Consider the following 19,139-nt stretch of genomic DNA (forward strand, 5'->3'; position numbering starts at 1 on the left):
AATTCAAATACTGGGAAAAATACTTGGACACAGGGCAAATTGCGAACTACATGAAGGTCAATAATTGTGAATTATGCAAACTTATATAATAAAAACGTTTCACACTTAGGAGTATATTTACTAAGATTTTAGACCATGTTTGCGTCACAAAAGTGCAAATCTTTTTTTAGCTATTTTGCTCTCCAGCACAATACCTGTTTTGCACTGGAATGTACCGTCAAAGTAACGCAAAGCAGTGTGAAGAACTGGAGGGGGGGTTTGGGTGGTACATGTGCGTTCCCATGTAACCACTCTTGCCTTTTAACACAAAAGTCTATCTACAAAGAATAGTAGGCAGAGTTTTGTCACAAAAGTTAATGCCATGTGAAAGCGGGCATTAAAACGTGAAATGCTTTTATTTCTCCTTCCTTTTCAACTTTGCATGCGTGCTGCACTGTGCAGCACACATACAAGAGAAAAGTTTTAAACACTCTCTATGCATAGTATTTTGTACTGGAAGAGTAGCACAGATTTTATGGTTGCTGCACTGTGTGAGAATCTGGTAAATCCTGGCCCTGCAGTCTTAAATCCAGGTTGTGTAATGGAGCTTAGTATACAAAATACATTGAAGCCAGTGAGTTATGGTGGTCTATAGGTTCTAAAGGTGGCAGCAGTAGGGATTAACTTTGGTGTTGTTGTGTAGTTATGTTTCAGTTGTATTGCATTGTTTTAGCTGTTCGTTTTCTTTTACTTGTTGTGCTTGGGTGTGTTTTTCCAGTCTTGTACTGTTTTTTTATTTGTTTTGTTGCTGTTGCACGTTTTTGTTATACTATAGTCCCGCTGTTTTTTTTACACTTTATAAATGTGTGTGTGGTGCTTTTGTGTTGTGTGCTTATGTGTTGCCATTGTCCTTTTGTTATGTTGCTGTTGTTGAGTCACTGTGTTGTTGTCATGGTAATATGTATGGGTATGGTGCTGTGGTTGTGCCTACATAGAACTGGATGTGTAATCAATACCCCTCACTCAGTGCATATCATAAACACGATTTGCGATCTGGCCTACAGCTTCGTGTTATGCCGAGTACATCACTCAAAAATATCCACAAGGCATCACCTGAGCCTGCTCCACCCAAACTCAGAGCTTGGTAGGCACAGTCTTCCACCATATGTAGCGATCTTTAGGCACAATGGGGCAGACTTATGGAAAGTGGTGCTGCACCAAGTGCAGCCCCACTTTCTCTGCACCCCTTAGCGCACCCTTACCACCATCATGTGTACGCTGTATTTAAAATATGGTGCACCATGGTGCAGGGTAGGGGGCAATAGCATTGTTTTATGTGATGCTATTGATGTACTCTGCAGCAGTAGTGCTAAAATGTTGGTGCTACTCCTGCAGAGTACAAAGGGGCCCATTCTAAATAATGGAAGCCCCCTTTTAACACCTGCTCTGAGCAGACGTTACAAGTACAGAAAAGGATGCAATTTTTTCAGCCCCCCTAATGGGGGAACTCCCCCTTTGTATATATTATGCCTGGCACAGGCATAATGTGGTGCAAGGGTTTACAAAGAGCGCAATGCAAGCATTGCACCACTTTGTAAATATAGCTTGTGGAAAATGCCATCTTAATACCACATTTGCATCAAAATAAAAGCTGCGAATGTGGGGGTAGGGGCTCATAAATATGCCCCAATATCTGTTCCTCAGCCACCTTGCAGCAAGGCTCACTGACAATGAATTAAGCAAGTTACGACCTTTAGCTGTCCCTGACAGCGGTGGGTGCTTGGCATTGCCTTCAGCCACATAGAGTGGCAAGCATCCCTGTGCAATTTTTCAAGTATCCAAAAGGTGTTTTTGTCACTCTATGTCTACATTTTCTTTTGAAATTTGATAAGTGTTTCTAAACTAGGAAATGTTCACAAAATGTTTCACAAATCCAAAGTACATTTGTGTGGGTTAATCTTTGCATCTTAAGTCTATTTCACTTCTGGGAGGAGAAATTAATTTCATATCATAAACTTCTTCATAAGCTGAACTGACAAGCTATACTTATAGCATTGGTTTGTGGATTTTTTGTAAAAAGGGCACATTCACATCAAATTACAAACAACAGACAAAACAGGATGATCTCTACACATGGCACTCTTGGCATAATGCCCATTAGAGTCTAGCATCCCATAGTAATTACAGCAGGGAACACATTTTTTACCCTTTTTTTTTTGCTCCTATAAATTTAACACTTGACAAGTCTGCATCAAACTATTTCAAGAATAAATATACCTGCATGTATACATTTTTACCAACCATTTTACAGGTTCAGTGAATAAAGCCAAAGTTAATAGCAATCACGATGTGTTTTTCTTATCGATTTATGGTCTCAATTGTAACTGTGATACTGAGGACCTTACTATTGTGTAGTGATGTAATTGTTGTGTTCTGCTGATATGATAATAAACCATAAATCTAAAGGCAGTGTGGTTTGTAAATGGTACCATAATCCTTGGATTGCTTTGTTCGAGCAGAGACCTTTCATCAAATTTTATGGCACATTATTTTCGTAAAAAGCACTATTATTGCAAAACAAAATCACAGTCAAAGTGATTTTCCGAGAACTCAAAAATCCGAATGTCTGGGATGGACATGATAATAGAAAATGTACCTTCAGAACTGAAGGGTTGGACCGCTTCTCTCTTCAGAGTCTATTTAACAAAGGGCACCTGACTGGAACGATAAAATTCAGATTTTGGTTACCTATTATGGGCAGAATGTCAGTTGTACAAGGGACCCAGATGAATCTAGACAACGCGTTTCCAAACTGTCATAACATTGGATTAAATCAATAACTCACAGAAAGTATTCATTTTGGAAAATTATATAAAATAGTTCACATGTTTGACATCATCCCTATAAATAACAGTTTGGAAGCCACTGTTTTTTATTCAATAAATGTAGTGAAATATATTATTTGTCGAGCAAATATTCTTGTGTGTCGTGATTTATGTTTAGGCTCTTAGAATTCCCGTAATGTAGGTTCCATGTTTCTTCACGAAGTGCAGCACATGCGTCAAACCTTCTACCAAGCGGGTTGCATAGACCTCTACAGTCTCTACTTGGCCCAGCTCTTTTTCTGAGACTACTGCCAGAAAAGTTCCTTATATCGAGATGGGACAGACAGCCAGAAAGTGAGGGTGGGTAGGAGCGGATTTTCTATTCCATCAATCATTGATGAGCTATCCCCTCAGCTATAGGAGTTTATGTTACGGTACTGGTGCAATTTTGTGAGTATTACGTACTGTCACATATTACCTGAACAACAAATGAGATAGCACAGTTTCTTTCAGTGTTAGATCTGAGAGGAAACCATCAGAGGTAGGGACTAGAAGATACTGAGGTGCAAGTAGACACACTGCCATGGAGCAACAGAAGAATGACATTGGCCAATATTTTGAGCCTTCTAAAAGGTTTACTTCTCCTGAGCATCATACCCAGCCCTTTTTATATTAGCCAGTTTTCTTGCACATTCACAAAGGCATTTAAATATCAAGTAAAGGGCTTCAAATCCAACAAAAGTCTGAACAGGACAGGAAGCCAGTGAACGGATAAGATAGCAGATCAAAAGAGTCCTAATATTTTCTAGAAAATATAATGTAATCAATAGCATTTTGCACCAGGTGAGAGGCATCTCATTAGATAATCAGGAAGACCAGAAGTATGAAAAAATGCATATTTGAATCTAAAAGTTGCCAAGCGACCTACAAACACTACATGGATTCAATTTGGGGTGTTCCAATGTAATAAAATGAATAAACAAACAAACAAACTTAACAACAATATGCATGTGACCCCAAAAGTGCTATGTGTGACATTTGCATGCCACAGGATTTTTTTTTTTTCCACCAACATGCAGGTAGGTGTTACCTTTCAGAGAAGGTATTCTATTTGCAATGTTCCACATCAGTGAGTAACTCTGGGACCTAAGATAGAACAACAGGGATGATCCTGCGTGGTCTTGTTCTACTGAGCTCCCTTTGCCTGTACTTTGGTCAATGATGATTTATAGATGCCTAAAATCTGCCCAGCTCATGAAACTCCAATCAATTAGATCCAAGTTAATGACAAATAAAGACTTGCTGATTTAATCAACACATTGTGTTGATAGATTCTGTGATTATTAGCAGAGTAGCCCAAAAGCGAGACGCTGCAATGTGACCAAAGCAACTGATTTGATTGACTGATGTCATACTGCCAAAGAATGTTGAATTTAGCCCCAGCTAGATCTTCCTGCAAGTAATCAGAATCTTCCCAAACCCAAAAATAGAAAATCTAGAGCCTTTGTCACGGCACCTTTGGAACTCTGAACACATCTTTGTTGCTTATTTACTGTGTTCTTCCGTCTAGACTCACAGAGGTCTAGTTATTGGTTACAGACAGCATAATATTTATATAAAAAGTGACCAAACATACAATTTGAAAAACAGTAATTATTCACAGTCGACTTCAGAGATTGTTATTCTTTCCATCTTCATCTTTCTCTTTGGTTTGTGAGACTGTGAGACTCTCCTGAATCTCATTGAGCTCTACCGTTGTCCTGGAGGAAAAGAAAAACAGCCTGTGTCAATGGAAATATCATTTGAACAATAACAATTATCTATGTTGTATTCTGTCAAATGTACTGTTGGATTGGCTTTTCAAGCAACCATTGGGAAAAGGCTAAGATTTTACAAGTTCTTTGTATTATATTCTCTTATGGTAATATGATTTGCCTGATCTGAGAGTAAACTTACAATCAGATACTCAAGCACAATTTCATCTATTTGTTTTGGCGACCACAATTCGTAAGGTATGCTGTCTCGGATTTAGATAGGTTCCTGTTGTATTGTAGCTTCATAGCTTGATTAATTATGGCCAATTTAGAATACAGCTGTCTTAGATATATTGCCAAAGCTCTACTCAACGCAAATATAACCTAAAGTCCGTTCCTTGATGCACACATCAGTCTTTGTCAACGCACCTACACACCTGTCCAAAATTGGAAAATATATTTGCCATCTGGTGGTGCAAGTCCTCAAACATTAGGTTAAGAGGAACAATAATCTCAATTTCACCCACTTTGGTGAAAGCACCTTGGCAGCTCTGAGAACCCAACAATAAAACACAATACAGGTTCTTCTGCTTTTTTTATATCCTCAATTGTGATATATTTCTTAATGTGTTATGTGAATGCACCCTGAATGGTTCAGCATTCATCATGTTCAGCGCTACACAAACATTTGAACTAAGCAAATAATAAGGAAATAATGATTGTCAAATATTCTCTTCACCATTGCCGTATTTCAAGCGATGTTGCAGAAACAATGAGGCCTATTCATAAAGGTATTTTCACCCAGAAACATAGTTCTACAGCTAAAAATACCACTTTTATGCTAGCCCCAAATACAAACAAGCATTTGCAATGCAATAGGTCTCGCATTTGCGAGAGTTAGAGCTATTGGCGTTTGTAAATGCATAACTGGACTTTTCTTTCCGGTCAACCCTGCCACATAATTTGGTAATCTCTGCCACATAATTTCCGTGGCCTTGCATATAACTAAAGCACTTCCATTTACCTTCCTCTATCTGAGCAAAAAATGAAAATATTTCCATTTAGCATTCTAATTTTAATCTGCCATGCTAATTTGAATAGAATATCACTTTCACCACCCCACTATCAGAGTTGCTGGCTGAATAACAGAAACGCTGGGGAAAGGCTAGGAGTATAAATATTAACAAGCTACACCCCTGACTTTGACTCAAAGAAGTTACAGTGGCAAGAAAACCCCATTCCAAAATGATTTTCTCCAGCAGACCTCAGAGTGAAAAGCAACGAGGTACAGGGTAAGAAATGAGAAGTGGACAGCAATGCAGACACACAGCACACTGGACGAAGAGAAAGGAGGTGAGGAAAAAATGGGCAAATGGGGTACAAAAGTCTGCTACCCATCAACAATGTACTTTAAGGGCAGTAAATGCTATTTCAGTTGCCAATAAATACCATACTTCAGGCACAATTTTAAACAGTTCCCACGTTCGCAATTCTAATGAATTCATATAGAAGACTACAAGCACAGAGGGCGCAAAACTGTCCACAATTGTAAAGCATTTTAAAATGCAGATTGATGTTAATACCCAGCTTTTAGAGGATACTGACGGGTAGCTCCGTCCTGCAGCACGGAGGAACACCAAAGCATGTAAACTCACCGGCCAAGTTGTGACCTCGGCTTAAAGAAGATCCTGTGTTGGTGGTGACAGAATATTACAGACTCACAAGGCAAAGAGTCAGTTCACCCACACTGATGCTATTAAGAAGCAGAGGAACTGTCTCCACGCTTCCACTCCGGCTGAAAGGCTGAACGAGTGGGACAGACATCGTCACTCAGGAAGCAGCCATGGGGCCCTCAAAGAAAAACTCCATGCTGGGGCACCACATGCACTCTGTGATAGCACAGACAATTGAGAAACTGCCAAATGTTCCCTTAGCCAGCCAGTAATAATTAATAAACTTACGTACTTATGAACTGCCTAGCTGCCCTGACGTGCTACAGATAGTGACTGTGCTGTGCATCACGGATTTCATTCCAATGTCGCAATCCAATGTGTTCATTTTTGGGATTTCCCTTGATTTGCTTCCAGAATCCAAACATTTACTGACACATTTACTCATGCATAGAACAAGCAGTGTAGTGCCTCTTCTGTGCAGACAGTCTGCTAACAGCATCTTATTTCTTTCAATCTGAGAAAAGCATTGTTTTCTCTGAGGAGCGGGCGCCTGTTCTTGCGCTTCCCAGGTCAGAGGTCAGGGGCAGTGTTTTATGGAGTGCAGCCTCTGCCTACAGAAATAGTAAATGTTTAATAAAACAAGCACTGACTGGAGAAGACAAAGCAAAAACAAATTAAACGAGCAGGAAATTAAAAGCTAACGCGCAGCGCTCGTGAAATGGGCACCAAGCTCAGAGTTGGTGTGTTCCAAGTAGAAAGTAAAAAATAAAGCACGCTCGTGAAATGGGCGCTGCCCTAAGAGTTCAAGTGTGTTCCAAGTAATTCAAACAAGCATTTGGAATGCAATAGTCTTGTGTTTGCTCGAGTTAGAGCTCATAGGGTTGTAAATTATTGACTGGACTTTTATTGTCAGACAGACTGAAAACAACAAAAGGAAGAGAGCGAGGGTGAGCTGGCCCTGGAAAAGCCCCCCTCTGCTTTGGTCTATGTTTACAGAGGGAGCTGGTGGGGCGGATGGACTGAACAAGCACCCACACTGTTGAGGTGAAACAACCAAATGCCAAAAAAATGTCCCTTACAGAAGAGATAAGCAGGACATAGCGTAATTAGACAGTACTTTGTGCTGCTCCCAAAGTGAAAAAGGCAGGACAAAGAGGCAGAACTGACCACTAGCAAGCAAGGATTTTTGAAGGACACTGCAACTAACAAATCAGAAGGCTGAAACCCACTCTATTGTATACTTTAGTATACAGCAGGCCGAACGCTAACGCTCGACCTAAAAAGGATTCCTGTCTAGCATAAATACATTTACTACTGCAAGTTTCTTCACCATGAATGTGGAGGAATTCCTGGGAGTAAATCCACATCAAGGGAGGAACGTGGGCATTCCAATGCATAATTTGCCTTGGAAATTTGAAAGCACCCACAAACCTATATGTTTGTAGATATTCCCAAGGTTCTCTCTGATTCTTTTTCATTATGGATGAATGGGAAGAGGAAAGGATAACCACCAGTTTTGCTGTGTCTGTAGGAAGAGCTTTTCCCCACCAAGAAAAATATTTTTAAAAATGTGCATTTGCACGGAAGGCTGTGTTTATCATGTACGGATTTCTACTCTACATGAAACAACACACAGCGCAAAAAGAAGCCTGCAGGAATAGTCACATGGCAATACCAGAAGCTTGCCTGGAAACCTGTGATGTCTGGAAACTACTGGTAATGTTAGAAAATACTAGCTATAAGTGTCTTTGTCTTCTCTGGTGCCCTGTTTTCTACTTTCCTGTTGACTATTTAACTTCAGTGATCTGCAGCCTCTCCAAGTCGGAGCAAATTTCATCACTTACTTTTCTCTGTTGAAAACCACAAATTCCTTTTCCACGGAGTCAAGGTGCTCCTGGAGGTTGCCATTCTTCAAGGTATGAATCAAAGGGAGACATAAAAACAAGTACATAATGCAGTTAATCAGGAGCAACGTACCTTAGAAAACAGTTACATTGTTCTCCCCAAGGACTACAACATTGTATTATGAGCTTCAAGGGATCTAACTAATGGGACTCTGTATAATAAATAGATTGTTGGGACCTACTTAACCATGGGCAATTTTCTTAAATGAATCCACCAATGAGTTCAAACTTAGATATCCAAGCCTCCCTGACTTAATGTGTGCATGTCTTTATTACTAATTACTTGAACTTGGTCAAATCTAAAGTACCTATACAAGAAACATAACATATATATATATATATATACATATATATATATATACACATTTGATCCTTTCCCCCACCATGCATTTACCAAATGACTCCTACTGTTCAGCAAAGCACTAATACCCATCCTCAATGCCCCCATCGACTCAGCTACGTTCCTGGACACCTGGAAACATGCTACCATCATGTCCCTGATCATGAAACCATCTGCTGACCCAGCCATGCTTTCCAATTACAGACCCATCTCCCTCCTATCATATCTGGCAAAGGTCTTAAAGAAACTTATCAACCAATGTATCACCGACCACCTCAGCAACAACCAGTTCCTTGACATCATGCAGTTTAGATTCAGGTTAAACCACAGTACAGAAACAGCATTGCCACAGATGACATCCACATGATCCTTGACAGAGGAGATACTGCAGCCTTCATTCTCCTAGACCTCTCTGCAGCACTTGACACAGTTCCACACCCCATCCTTATTAGGCACACCAGAGACCCGCTCTCCACTGGATTTACACCTTCTTAACAGCTAGAACACAAGTTATAAGCATGGCTCCTTACTCCTTGGAAGTCCACAAACTAATTTGTAGAGTGTCTCAAGGTTCATCGCCTAGCTCAACCTTCTTTAACGCATACACAATTCCTCTGGCCAACATTATTCCTAGACACACAACGTAAAAATGTCCCCCCTCCTATGGAGATGACACACACAACTCATACTTTCCTTCTTGGAGAAAACCCCCATTACAAGATAGAAGTTCACTGCCTGCATGGCAAAAGTCTCTAACTGGATGAAAGCCTACTGTCTCAAGTTCAGCACTGACAAGACAGAAATAGTGCTCTTCTGCAAAAATACCTCCTCATGAGACTCCAATTGGTTGGTTGAATGCCGAACTCAGACCGACATTTATTTCCAGCACCCATGCCAGGACCCAAGAAATAATCATCAACAGCAAACTGAACATGACCGCACAAGTCAACACCATCACAGCATTCTGCTTCAAGACCCTGAAGATGCTGAGGAAGATTTTCAAATGACTCCCACGCAACATTAAAAAAAACTGTCATTCACTCTGTAGTCACCAGAAAGTTGAACTATGAAAATACCCTCTACGGGGGGATCACCAAGCAACTCACTAGAAGACTACAAACCAACCAGAACTAGAAAGCCAATGTAATCCTCAACCTTCCACACAGAACTCACAACACATCTCAGGCAGCTCCACTGGCTCCTGATACACAGACACACTCACTTCAAGCTCCTCATACACACCTTCAAGGCAATATACAAATTAGTCCCCTCCTAACTGAACAGCAGTATCTTGTCCACCAACCACCCACACACCTCCACTCCACAAAACCCCTACTCTCACACACCAGATGTATAAACAGAACCACATCAGAAGGATGCGTGTTCTTTTATACATGCACACACAACACCTCCCTCCCTCCCGCCCCCATACCCTGTCGGACGATCGACTTACCTTGTCTGGTGAGGAGGTCGTCTGCTAGGGAACGGGAACAGGTGGTTCCACCACCAGCAGGGCCCCGCCATCAGGACATCGCCACGCCATATTACTGCTCGTAATATGGTGGGTAGAGTCCTTTTGGCATGGCGGTAATGGTGATTGAACCACATCTGTGCCTCTGACTGCCTGCATGTCTACTGGATGATTTCCACCCAAATTGTGGCGGAAATCCTTCAGTACTCATAATATGGCAGTCAGAAGACCGTCAGCACTGGCAGTCTTCTGGTGCCCGCGGCTTCGGAGGTCTTAGGAAAAGTCCTCCGAAGTCATAATGAGGGCCTAAGTATTTTAACACTTATAACTTTTACACCACTTACATTAGTTATACCTACTACCAAAAACTTACCATTTACACCTCATAATCTGTATTCCTCGACATTACATCTACATTTGTTTACCCACTTCCACGTCATGTCTGTTTCAAGTACCACAGTCTACTCTATTCCACTTCACTCTATGCCACTCTACTCTATGCAACTCCATTAAGCACTTTTACATTCTATGCAACTCCAATCTACCTCACCCCCTTTATGCCACTTCATGCTACACGACTCCACTGTACACAGCTCCACTCTACAACACTAAACTTTACACTATTCCACTGTATGCCCCTCCACTCTACACATCTAATGTACACCAATGTATTGTACGCTATTCCACTGTATGCTGCTCAGTTCTACTGCACTCCACTCTATGCCACTGTAGTCTACGCTATTCCACTCTCCCCCACTCCGCTGTATGCTACTCCACTGTACGCTATTACATTGTATGCCACTATAGTCTTCCCCACTCCACTCTAACTTGCTCCACTCTACAACACTCAACTCTATGGTACTCCACTTTATACCACTCCAGTCTATGCCACTTCACTCTATGTCACTCCAGACTACGATATTCCACTGAATACTGATTTTCCACTGAACACCACTTCACCCTCTCGCTCCACTGTACGCCACTCCACTATGTGCCACTCCACTGTTCGCCACTCAACTCTCCACAATTGCTCTCTAAGCAACTTCATTATGGGGGTTATTACAACTTTGGAGGAGGTGTTAATCCGTCCCAAAAGTGACGGTAAAGTAACGGATATACCACCAGCCATATTACAAGTCCATTATATCCTATGGAACTCTTAATACGGCTTGTGGTATATCCGTCACTTTACCGTCACTTTTGGGACGGATTAACACCTCCTCCAAAGTTGTAATAACCCCCTATATGCCATTTCACTACACACCACTTTACCCGACTGCACTATACACCATTCCACTGTACGCTATTCCACTTTACACCACTTCACTCTATGCCACTTCAGTCCACGCTACTTCAATGTACACTGCTACACTTCTTGCCATTACCCTGTATGCTATTCCACTGTATGAAACTCTGCTGTACACCACTTCACTCTATTACACTCTATGCCACTCCAGTCTACTCCACTCCACTATACATAGCTCCACTCAACGCTACTCCACTCTGTGCTATTCACTATACTTACCTTCCTTGTATGCTACTCCACTTAATGCTGTTCAACTCTAAGCCATTCCGCTATATTTTGTTCCGCTCAATGTCACTTCACTCTATGCCACTCCAGTCTATGCTATTCCACTGTATGCCACTCCACTCTACCTCACTCCACTTCACAGAACTCCACTTTACACTACTCCATAGCACACTAATACACTCTACCCAAACCACTCTACACCACTCTTTGCCACTCCACTGTATGATATTCCACTGTACGTCACTCCACTCTACCTCCTCCACTCTAAACCACTCCACTGTATGCTATTCCAGTTTACGCCACCCCATGCTACTCTACTCCATTGTACGCTATTCCACTGTACACCACTCCACTCTACACCACTCAACTCAATGCCAGTTCAGTGTATTCCCCTCCGCTCTACTCCATGCTATTCCACTCTATGCCACCCCACTGTATGCCACTTCACTGTTTGCCACTCTACTGTGAGCTATTCCAATATACACCACTCCACTCTACACTGCTCCACTGTACCCTCTACCCCACTCCACTTGTGCTATCCCAATGTGCACTACTCCACTCTACCCAACTCCACTACATGCCAGTCCACTCTACTCCACTCAACAACACTGTACTCCACTAAGCAACAGTCTACACCCCTCCACTCTACCACATTATACTCAACTATATAGCACTACATGGTACAACAATGTGATCCTGTTAATGCCAATGTACAGCACTCTACTTTCCTCTATACCAAAGTATGACACTTACTCCACTCTATAACACTCTACACAACTCCTTCTGTGACGGTCCACCCCACGTTGTTCTGCTCCACTCTATGAGATGCTACTCAACTCTCCACTGTACTCTACTTCTGTGTTCTATGCCCCTCTACCCCTCTATTGTAAGTTACTCTATGCCACAGTCTATAACCCTCCACTCTACCAAACTGTACCAAACTCTATGCCACTCCACTGTTCAACGCTGTAATGCACTCTGTGATACTCTACTCCACTCTACAAAAGTTTCTCACACACTACAACAAAACAGTTCACTCACTGTACTACACACCACTCCACTCTGCAGGGCTTTAATCCACTCTATGTTACGCCAGTCCCACTATACTCCACTCCACTCTATATCACTCTACTTTACAACAGGCAACTCCACTCTACTCCACTGTGCACCACTTTACCCCACCCTATGGCACTGTACACACTCCTCTCTACACCATATCTCTACACCACACTCTACTCCACTCTCTGCAATTCCATTCTAGAAGACTCTGCTACACTCTGTGCCACCATACCACACTGCACTCTGCTCTATGACCATACACTATTCAAACATCTACTCCACTCTATGACCCTAGGCCCTACTGTACAACACTCCACTACACAATACAACAATTTCCAACACTATATTACACACCACAGCAGTGTACAAGATGCTACTCCAATGTATAACAGTTTACGTGACTTAACGCTCCAACTGTTAATTTTGGTGCCCACCATGCCACCGGACAAGGCAAAGCACAACTGCACTCTATGACACTTTACCCCACTGTATGCCGCATCACTCCACTCTACAACACTGCACTCTAAGACACTCCACAATAAGACATTCCACTCAATGATACTGAACGCTACAATTTGAAACATGTTTTTATTTTTTTTAAACTGTAAAATTAATTGAAAAACAATGGCTAACCCTTTGTTATAGTTAGGAAAACTTTATTTATTCTTTCCCTACAAACCAAACGTAATTTACACAGACATTAGAAATGCTAAAGGTATAGTTATTTCATAAACTTGTAATTTACACACCACCTTTAAATTACACTAACTTAGTTATTCTTTCTATACAAACAAAAATTGAACCACACAAAATTGAGAAATTCAAAAGTTATACTTATACCTTTAATTGATCATTTATGCAACTCCTTCAAATTACTATAACTCACGCACCTCCATACACAGAGTATTCAACTTGGTGGCCACAATAAACTATAACCCGCACCTTCTCCATGTACTCCTTATACCATGGCATTGCCAATCACATCATTGGTGAGAACAGAGTGCGTGCCAGAGTGACAAGTTGGAGTTAATGTATTGTGGCTGCAAAGTTGAATAAACTGTATATGGAGGTGTGTCAGTTATAATAACTTGAAGGAGTTGCATACATTATAAATTAAAGGTATAATTATAACTTTAAAAGTTCTAAATTCAGTAGAAAAAGCAAGATCAAACTTTATCACTGAATCATTCAGTTTTGTGCCACAAACAGAGTGAATGAAGTGAATTTGGTCATTATCGTAAGAGTCCATCATGCCCCAAACCCATTTAGGGTGGAAGTGGCATAAACTGTTGTTAAAGTCTCATCCCCACAGCAAAAACATTTCCCTAGACATTAGCAAATAAAGTGAATTGGATGCTGCTTTCAACGTGTTATATGGAAAACTCTTTGAGACATTATTGGCTAGTTCTCCCTTAGGCCTATCAGAGCTGGATGGGACAGCAGGTTCATAAAAGGTCTTGAATCCATTGTATGTATCGAGTCAATAGCCCAGGTCTCCTAGAAACATAGGAAGTGAAATCTGAGTATAAACTTAGAGCAAGAGCTGAGCAACACCTTAGGGCGTAGTCCTGCCACACTGCAGAATACAAACTTGCAAAGTGAAGGGTATTCCTGGGTCAACCAAGAAGACGTTGCCAACCAGATCAACAGGCGAAGAGGAAAGAGAGAAGCAAGGTACAGAAAAGGGGTCTGTCATTGTGTGAATGAGTGCCCCAGGGCTCAAAGGCAGGGAGATAACCTCCTTGTGGGCGATTGTCAATCAGTGTTGCTCAGCTCTCTCAGAGGAAAAAAACTATTACGGGTTCCAAACAAGGGATGGAATTCAGTAGACCAGGGAGAAGCAACCACAGTAGCTAACCCAGGGGCTTCCCTAAGGTTCGAAGGGCGATAAATATACTCCAGTGGAAGAATTATGATTTGTAGTGGGAGAGCAGATGGTGACCTGTGGTTGATTCTACGGAGGATTAACTCAACCAGACGGGGAGATTTTAAAAGACATGATTAGACAATGGTCGAAGAATAATTTGGGTCCCCTCCTGGACCAGCGGACCCGTCTTACCGTCCTCACAAAGGGCCTTATTCAGGCCAGTTTTGCTCCCTTCCCATTGAATAGCTTGGTTCTTTAGACTCACTCAAGGCTCAGACTCTGGTTGGGAAACAGTCAGGACCTTCCCCAGGATAACGACATACGATGTGGCATTGGGTGGAAGATCTATAGTAGGTGGCTGAGCTCCCAGATTTGGTGCTAGGATAAAAGTATTTTGATTACTAGGTCTCACGTTTAAATAACGTGTAGTAGAAAGTACATTAATTGCTGAAGCAGAAGGGACAGTAGCACTACCAGGATTGTGAGCAGAGCAAGCTTGCTGAGTGTTGCTATCCGACGTGTGAGTATGGGTGTGGGGAGGCACAGCTGTAGGAGGAACTGTGTTAGCACTCTGGGCAGGTGGAAAAGTGAATTTAACATAGGACTGCAGGATTTCTAAACACTTAGCCAATGTGTTTTCAACAGTAGTTAATCTTGTTGACAAGGATTCGAATGTAGATTTATGTACTAAGAACTTCCATAGACTATACACTTGTAAACAGATGGTTAATGTCCGCTGAATTAGCTGGAGGGGCTATAACAGATTTACCCCTTGTATTGACATGTCTGCTGGGCTTGTCAACAAAAACCCAATCCCACCTGTGATTAATGCGCTGCTTCTTCCAGTGGGTGGGGAGCAGAAATATCCTTTAATTTCACAGGGAGGTGGCAAAATGAATTAGGGGGAAATGGAAATAGTGCCCTCCGTTGCATCCTGCACACACCCATTGCTGGCTGTGCCCATCGCCATGGTCTTAGAAGCCACGTCAAGAGGGGTTGGTACATGCGACAGTAGAGTACTTACAATGTCTGCAGTAGTTCGGTGGGATGTCACCAGTCTCACTTCAACCAAGAAAATCTCTTTCCAGTTGAGCTCATAGCACTCGTCAATAATCTAATAAAGAGGTAGTGAGCTTGCCTTCTGTTTTGAAAGAGGTCAGTTTCCTTTTGACCATGATTTACAGCAGGCATAATCACCGGAAAAAAGGACAGATGATGGATCCAAGAGAGTGGGCCCAGCCCGGCCTCCTCTGGTCTCAGTCAGGCTCAGAAGTGCGCGCTTTTGGCCGCAGGGAAAGCGGAGCGCTCTTCAGCGCGGAGTGAGCATTGCTGGGAGCCTTGCCTCCTCCCACTGAAGCAAAGAGGGGTAGGAGACATAGTCCAACCCCAGTCAGCGGTGTTAATCTTAGTACGGCATCCCACACTGGGGGGAAAGGTGGGTGCTCTTCTTATGCACAGAGTGAGCATTGCTGGGAGCCTTGCCTCCTCCCACTGAAGCAAAGAGGGCTGAGGGATGTAATTCCACACCACAAGCAGCGTTAAGGGCAAAGTCTTAGGCCCATATTTATACTTTTTTAGCGCTGCATTTGCGCCGCTTTTTGACGCAAAAACGTCGCAAACTTACAAAATACAATTGTATTTTGCAAGTTTGCGCCGCTTGTGCGTCAAAAAATGACGCAAATGCAGCGCTTAGTGTGGCATCATACAACAAATGTTGGTTAATAATTGACATTTAACCAAAGATGGCAATATATTACATGATTTATTAACTGATGTTAGGACTCTTTAGAAAGACTTGGGCATCTGAGCATTAATTTTTTAATATTCACTGTTTGCCTGAGACTGCACGTTGTCAATATTTTGTGAAATGTTTTGTTTTTGCTAGGGATAATGTACTAATATTTATATTTGCTTATGCAACAATTTATATTAAGTAAAATTTTACATGGAAAGTACAAAGTAAGGAAATTAAAAATGTGCACCCCAAAATGTGCTTTTTATTTGCAGTACATTTACACTATAGAGTAGAACAAGACATACATAAAGAAATAAAATAATGTGCAGTGTGGAACAATGTAACTTTTTGCTGGCAGGGTTCTGCATTTACAATGTTTATTTTCGCATACTGGAGAAGATTCATTGGTACTTGCTTGCATCAAGGATAGGCTTGCAAAGGTGAGGTTGTCAGTTGTGTGGATTAATGCTCTGAAAGCAAAACTCTCCTTCGAAAGCTTTCTTGTGTACCAGCAGAGAAAGAAGAAATACTCCTTTTAACTTTGTTTATCTGTTTAGGGAAGTTAAATATCCTGCAAATAATTCAGCGCTGTGAATTACAGGAAATAATTCACAGTGATTACATCTTTTCTGCTAAATACAAGATTTAAAACAACTTGCGTAAGTTCAATAAGGAAGACTAGTATTTTACCAGTCCGTCAGAAATATTTTATTCAGAATATCAGCAATAAAAGGAGCATATATAAAAAACAAATCCAGACAGTCATTGTAATAAATACCACCATAAAAACATTCAGGTAATGGATAAAATGTCACTGTATAAATAAGAAACTTACTTAAAACTAGATATACAATACAAGTTATCAGCAATCAAGATAAAAACATGAAAGGCGCAATTAAAGGCAAGTTAGAATATCTCTTCCTAACAGTTAATGATAATTTATCTCTGCATGGCAAACCCTGGGGGACCCTAATTGCTGTAAAGATACAAATCCCTTTTTGTACGTTATAAAATGTAGAGAGCACAACAGGGAGACTAAAAAATGTGCAATCGCAGACTCATAAAGTGAACATAAGAGCATAATGTGAAATGTGCTTTGCAGTTAATGATTATCACATGGACAGCCTGGGAGATTTTCAAACCACGCACCTTGCTGCGGAAAAACGAAGAGAAAATGTAAGGTAAAATCTGTATTAGGTATTTTCTAAATGAACGAGAAAAAAATTCAGCTCATAGCTAAGTGATAAGGAATAATAATTGTCCAGAGAGGGTAATTGAAGAGCATTGTGCCTACGGGTAAAATCAGCCTGGTGGTAAAAAGTGGATTTTATCCAGGATCTTGCCGAGAAGACTATTGAGCTAGGGTTGTTAAAATACTCTGGGGTCCCTAATGTAATAAAAGTGCTTTTAGCATAGGCTAGCCGTGGAATATTGTCCTTTTATCCAAGGTTAGGCAAATGCAAAAGAGTACATTTGGAAAGACCTAACTCGTGAGATTGCCAGATCTTCAACCATAATTACAGTCCCAGGGCATCTTCCAGATAGTTTAAGCCTAGTTCCAAATAGAGAAAAAAGATGGGCGAGCCCAAAGGGACCATTAGTAGTCTACACAGAAAGGTATTTCCCAGTTCCAAATAGAAAAAAAGGTTGGGTGAGCCCGAAGGGACCATTAGCAGTCTGCACAGAAAGGTATTTCTTACGTTTTGAAATTTGGTGCAATTCCAGTACCCCCTCACTAGGTAGCAATTGAGGTACATTTAGCTTCATACAAGGTTATCATCTCCCTCATTGGCTTATGGCCTCATTGTGATGTAAAGCAAAAAACTGCTACAGTTGATATGGAAAATTGCTGCTCTCTCAATGTTAATATTGGTCCCCAATTTACATGTGAATCGAAAGGCAGCTTAAAATAATTGAAACTGTCTATTTTAGAGACATGGGGGGTCATTACAACCCTGGCGGACGGTGTTAAAGCGGCGGTAAGACCGCCAACAGGCTGGCGGTCTTTTTTTTAGTATTATGACCATGGCGGTTACTGCCATGGTCATCCGCCGCTTCTCCGTTCCGCCTGCTGGGCTGGAGACCTGGGTCTCCAGCCCGGCGGCCGTCACAATACCGCAGCCGGTATTGTGACCCGGCTTACCGCCGTGGATTTCCAGCGGTAGGAAACGCCATGAAATCCATGGTGGTAAGCACTATCAGTGCCAGGGAATTCCTTCCCTGGCACTGATAGGGGTCTCCCCCACCCGACTCCCTCCCCTACACCCCCCACCACCCCTGCCACCCCCTAAAGGTGGCAGGGCCCCCCTCCCCACCACGACCCCCGACATTACCTTACACATACACACCCGACATGCACGCAGGCACCACCAACACACATACACGCACACACACCGACATACATGCCAACATCCACACACACAGTCAGACACATACACCCACATTCACACATTCACGCACACATCCACACAGACATACCTACAGACATACACGCACTCATTCCCAAAACACGCAACACCCCCGCTAGCATACACGCACTCACACACCCCCCCTACATACACAGACGCACACCCCCATGCACCCACACAACACCCCCCCTCCCCTAACGGATGATCGACTTACCTGTTCCGTTGATCCGCTGGGAGGGGACGGGAGCCATGGGGGCAGCTCCGCCGACACCACACCGCCAACAGAACACCGCCGCGCAGAATCACAGGACGTGATTAGCTGGGCGGTGTTCTGTTGGCGTGGCGGTGGAGGTGGAGCAACCTCCACTTCCCCGCTGCCCGCAAGTATGGCTGTTGGCAGCTCTCCGTCGGAAAAACGACAGAGGGCAGCCAACGGTCATAATACGTCGAGCGACACTACTGGCGGTCTTCCACACGGCGGTCCCTCGGCGGTCTTCTGAAAAGACCGCTGAGCTTGTAATGACCACCATGGTGTTGTCCTTAAAGTGGGTCTTAGTTATTGTCCCATTTGACCCACAGACCATTATAAAGAA

The 19,139-nt window shown here is 42.2% G+C and overlaps 1 protein-coding gene across 1 annotated transcript in view; it reads right to left on the reverse strand.

Annotated features, from left to right (window-relative positions):
• Nucleotides 1-3,869: 3,869 nt before the first annotated feature.
• STK32A (serine/threonine kinase 32A) overlaps nt 3,870-19,139 on the reverse strand; it is a 651,463-nt gene continuing 636,193 nt past the window's right edge. Inside the window, exons 12-13 of the mRNA XM_069244672.1 lie at nt 8,076-8,140; nt 3,870-4,564 (exon numbers count right to left, since the gene is read on the reverse strand). Of these exons, the coding sequence (XP_069100773.1) occupies nt 4,474-4,564; nt 8,076-8,140 (156 nt within the window). The 3' untranslated portion in view covers nt 3,870-4,473. The remainder of the gene's footprint in view (nt 4,565-8,075; nt 8,141-19,139) is intronic.

Source organism: Pleurodeles waltl, chromosome 7 (assembly GCF_031143425.1).
Source record: "Pleurodeles waltl isolate 20211129_DDA chromosome 7, aPleWal1.hap1.20221129, whole genome shotgun sequence".
NCBI lineage: Eukaryota > Metazoa > Chordata > Amphibia > Caudata > Salamandridae > Pleurodeles > Pleurodeles waltl.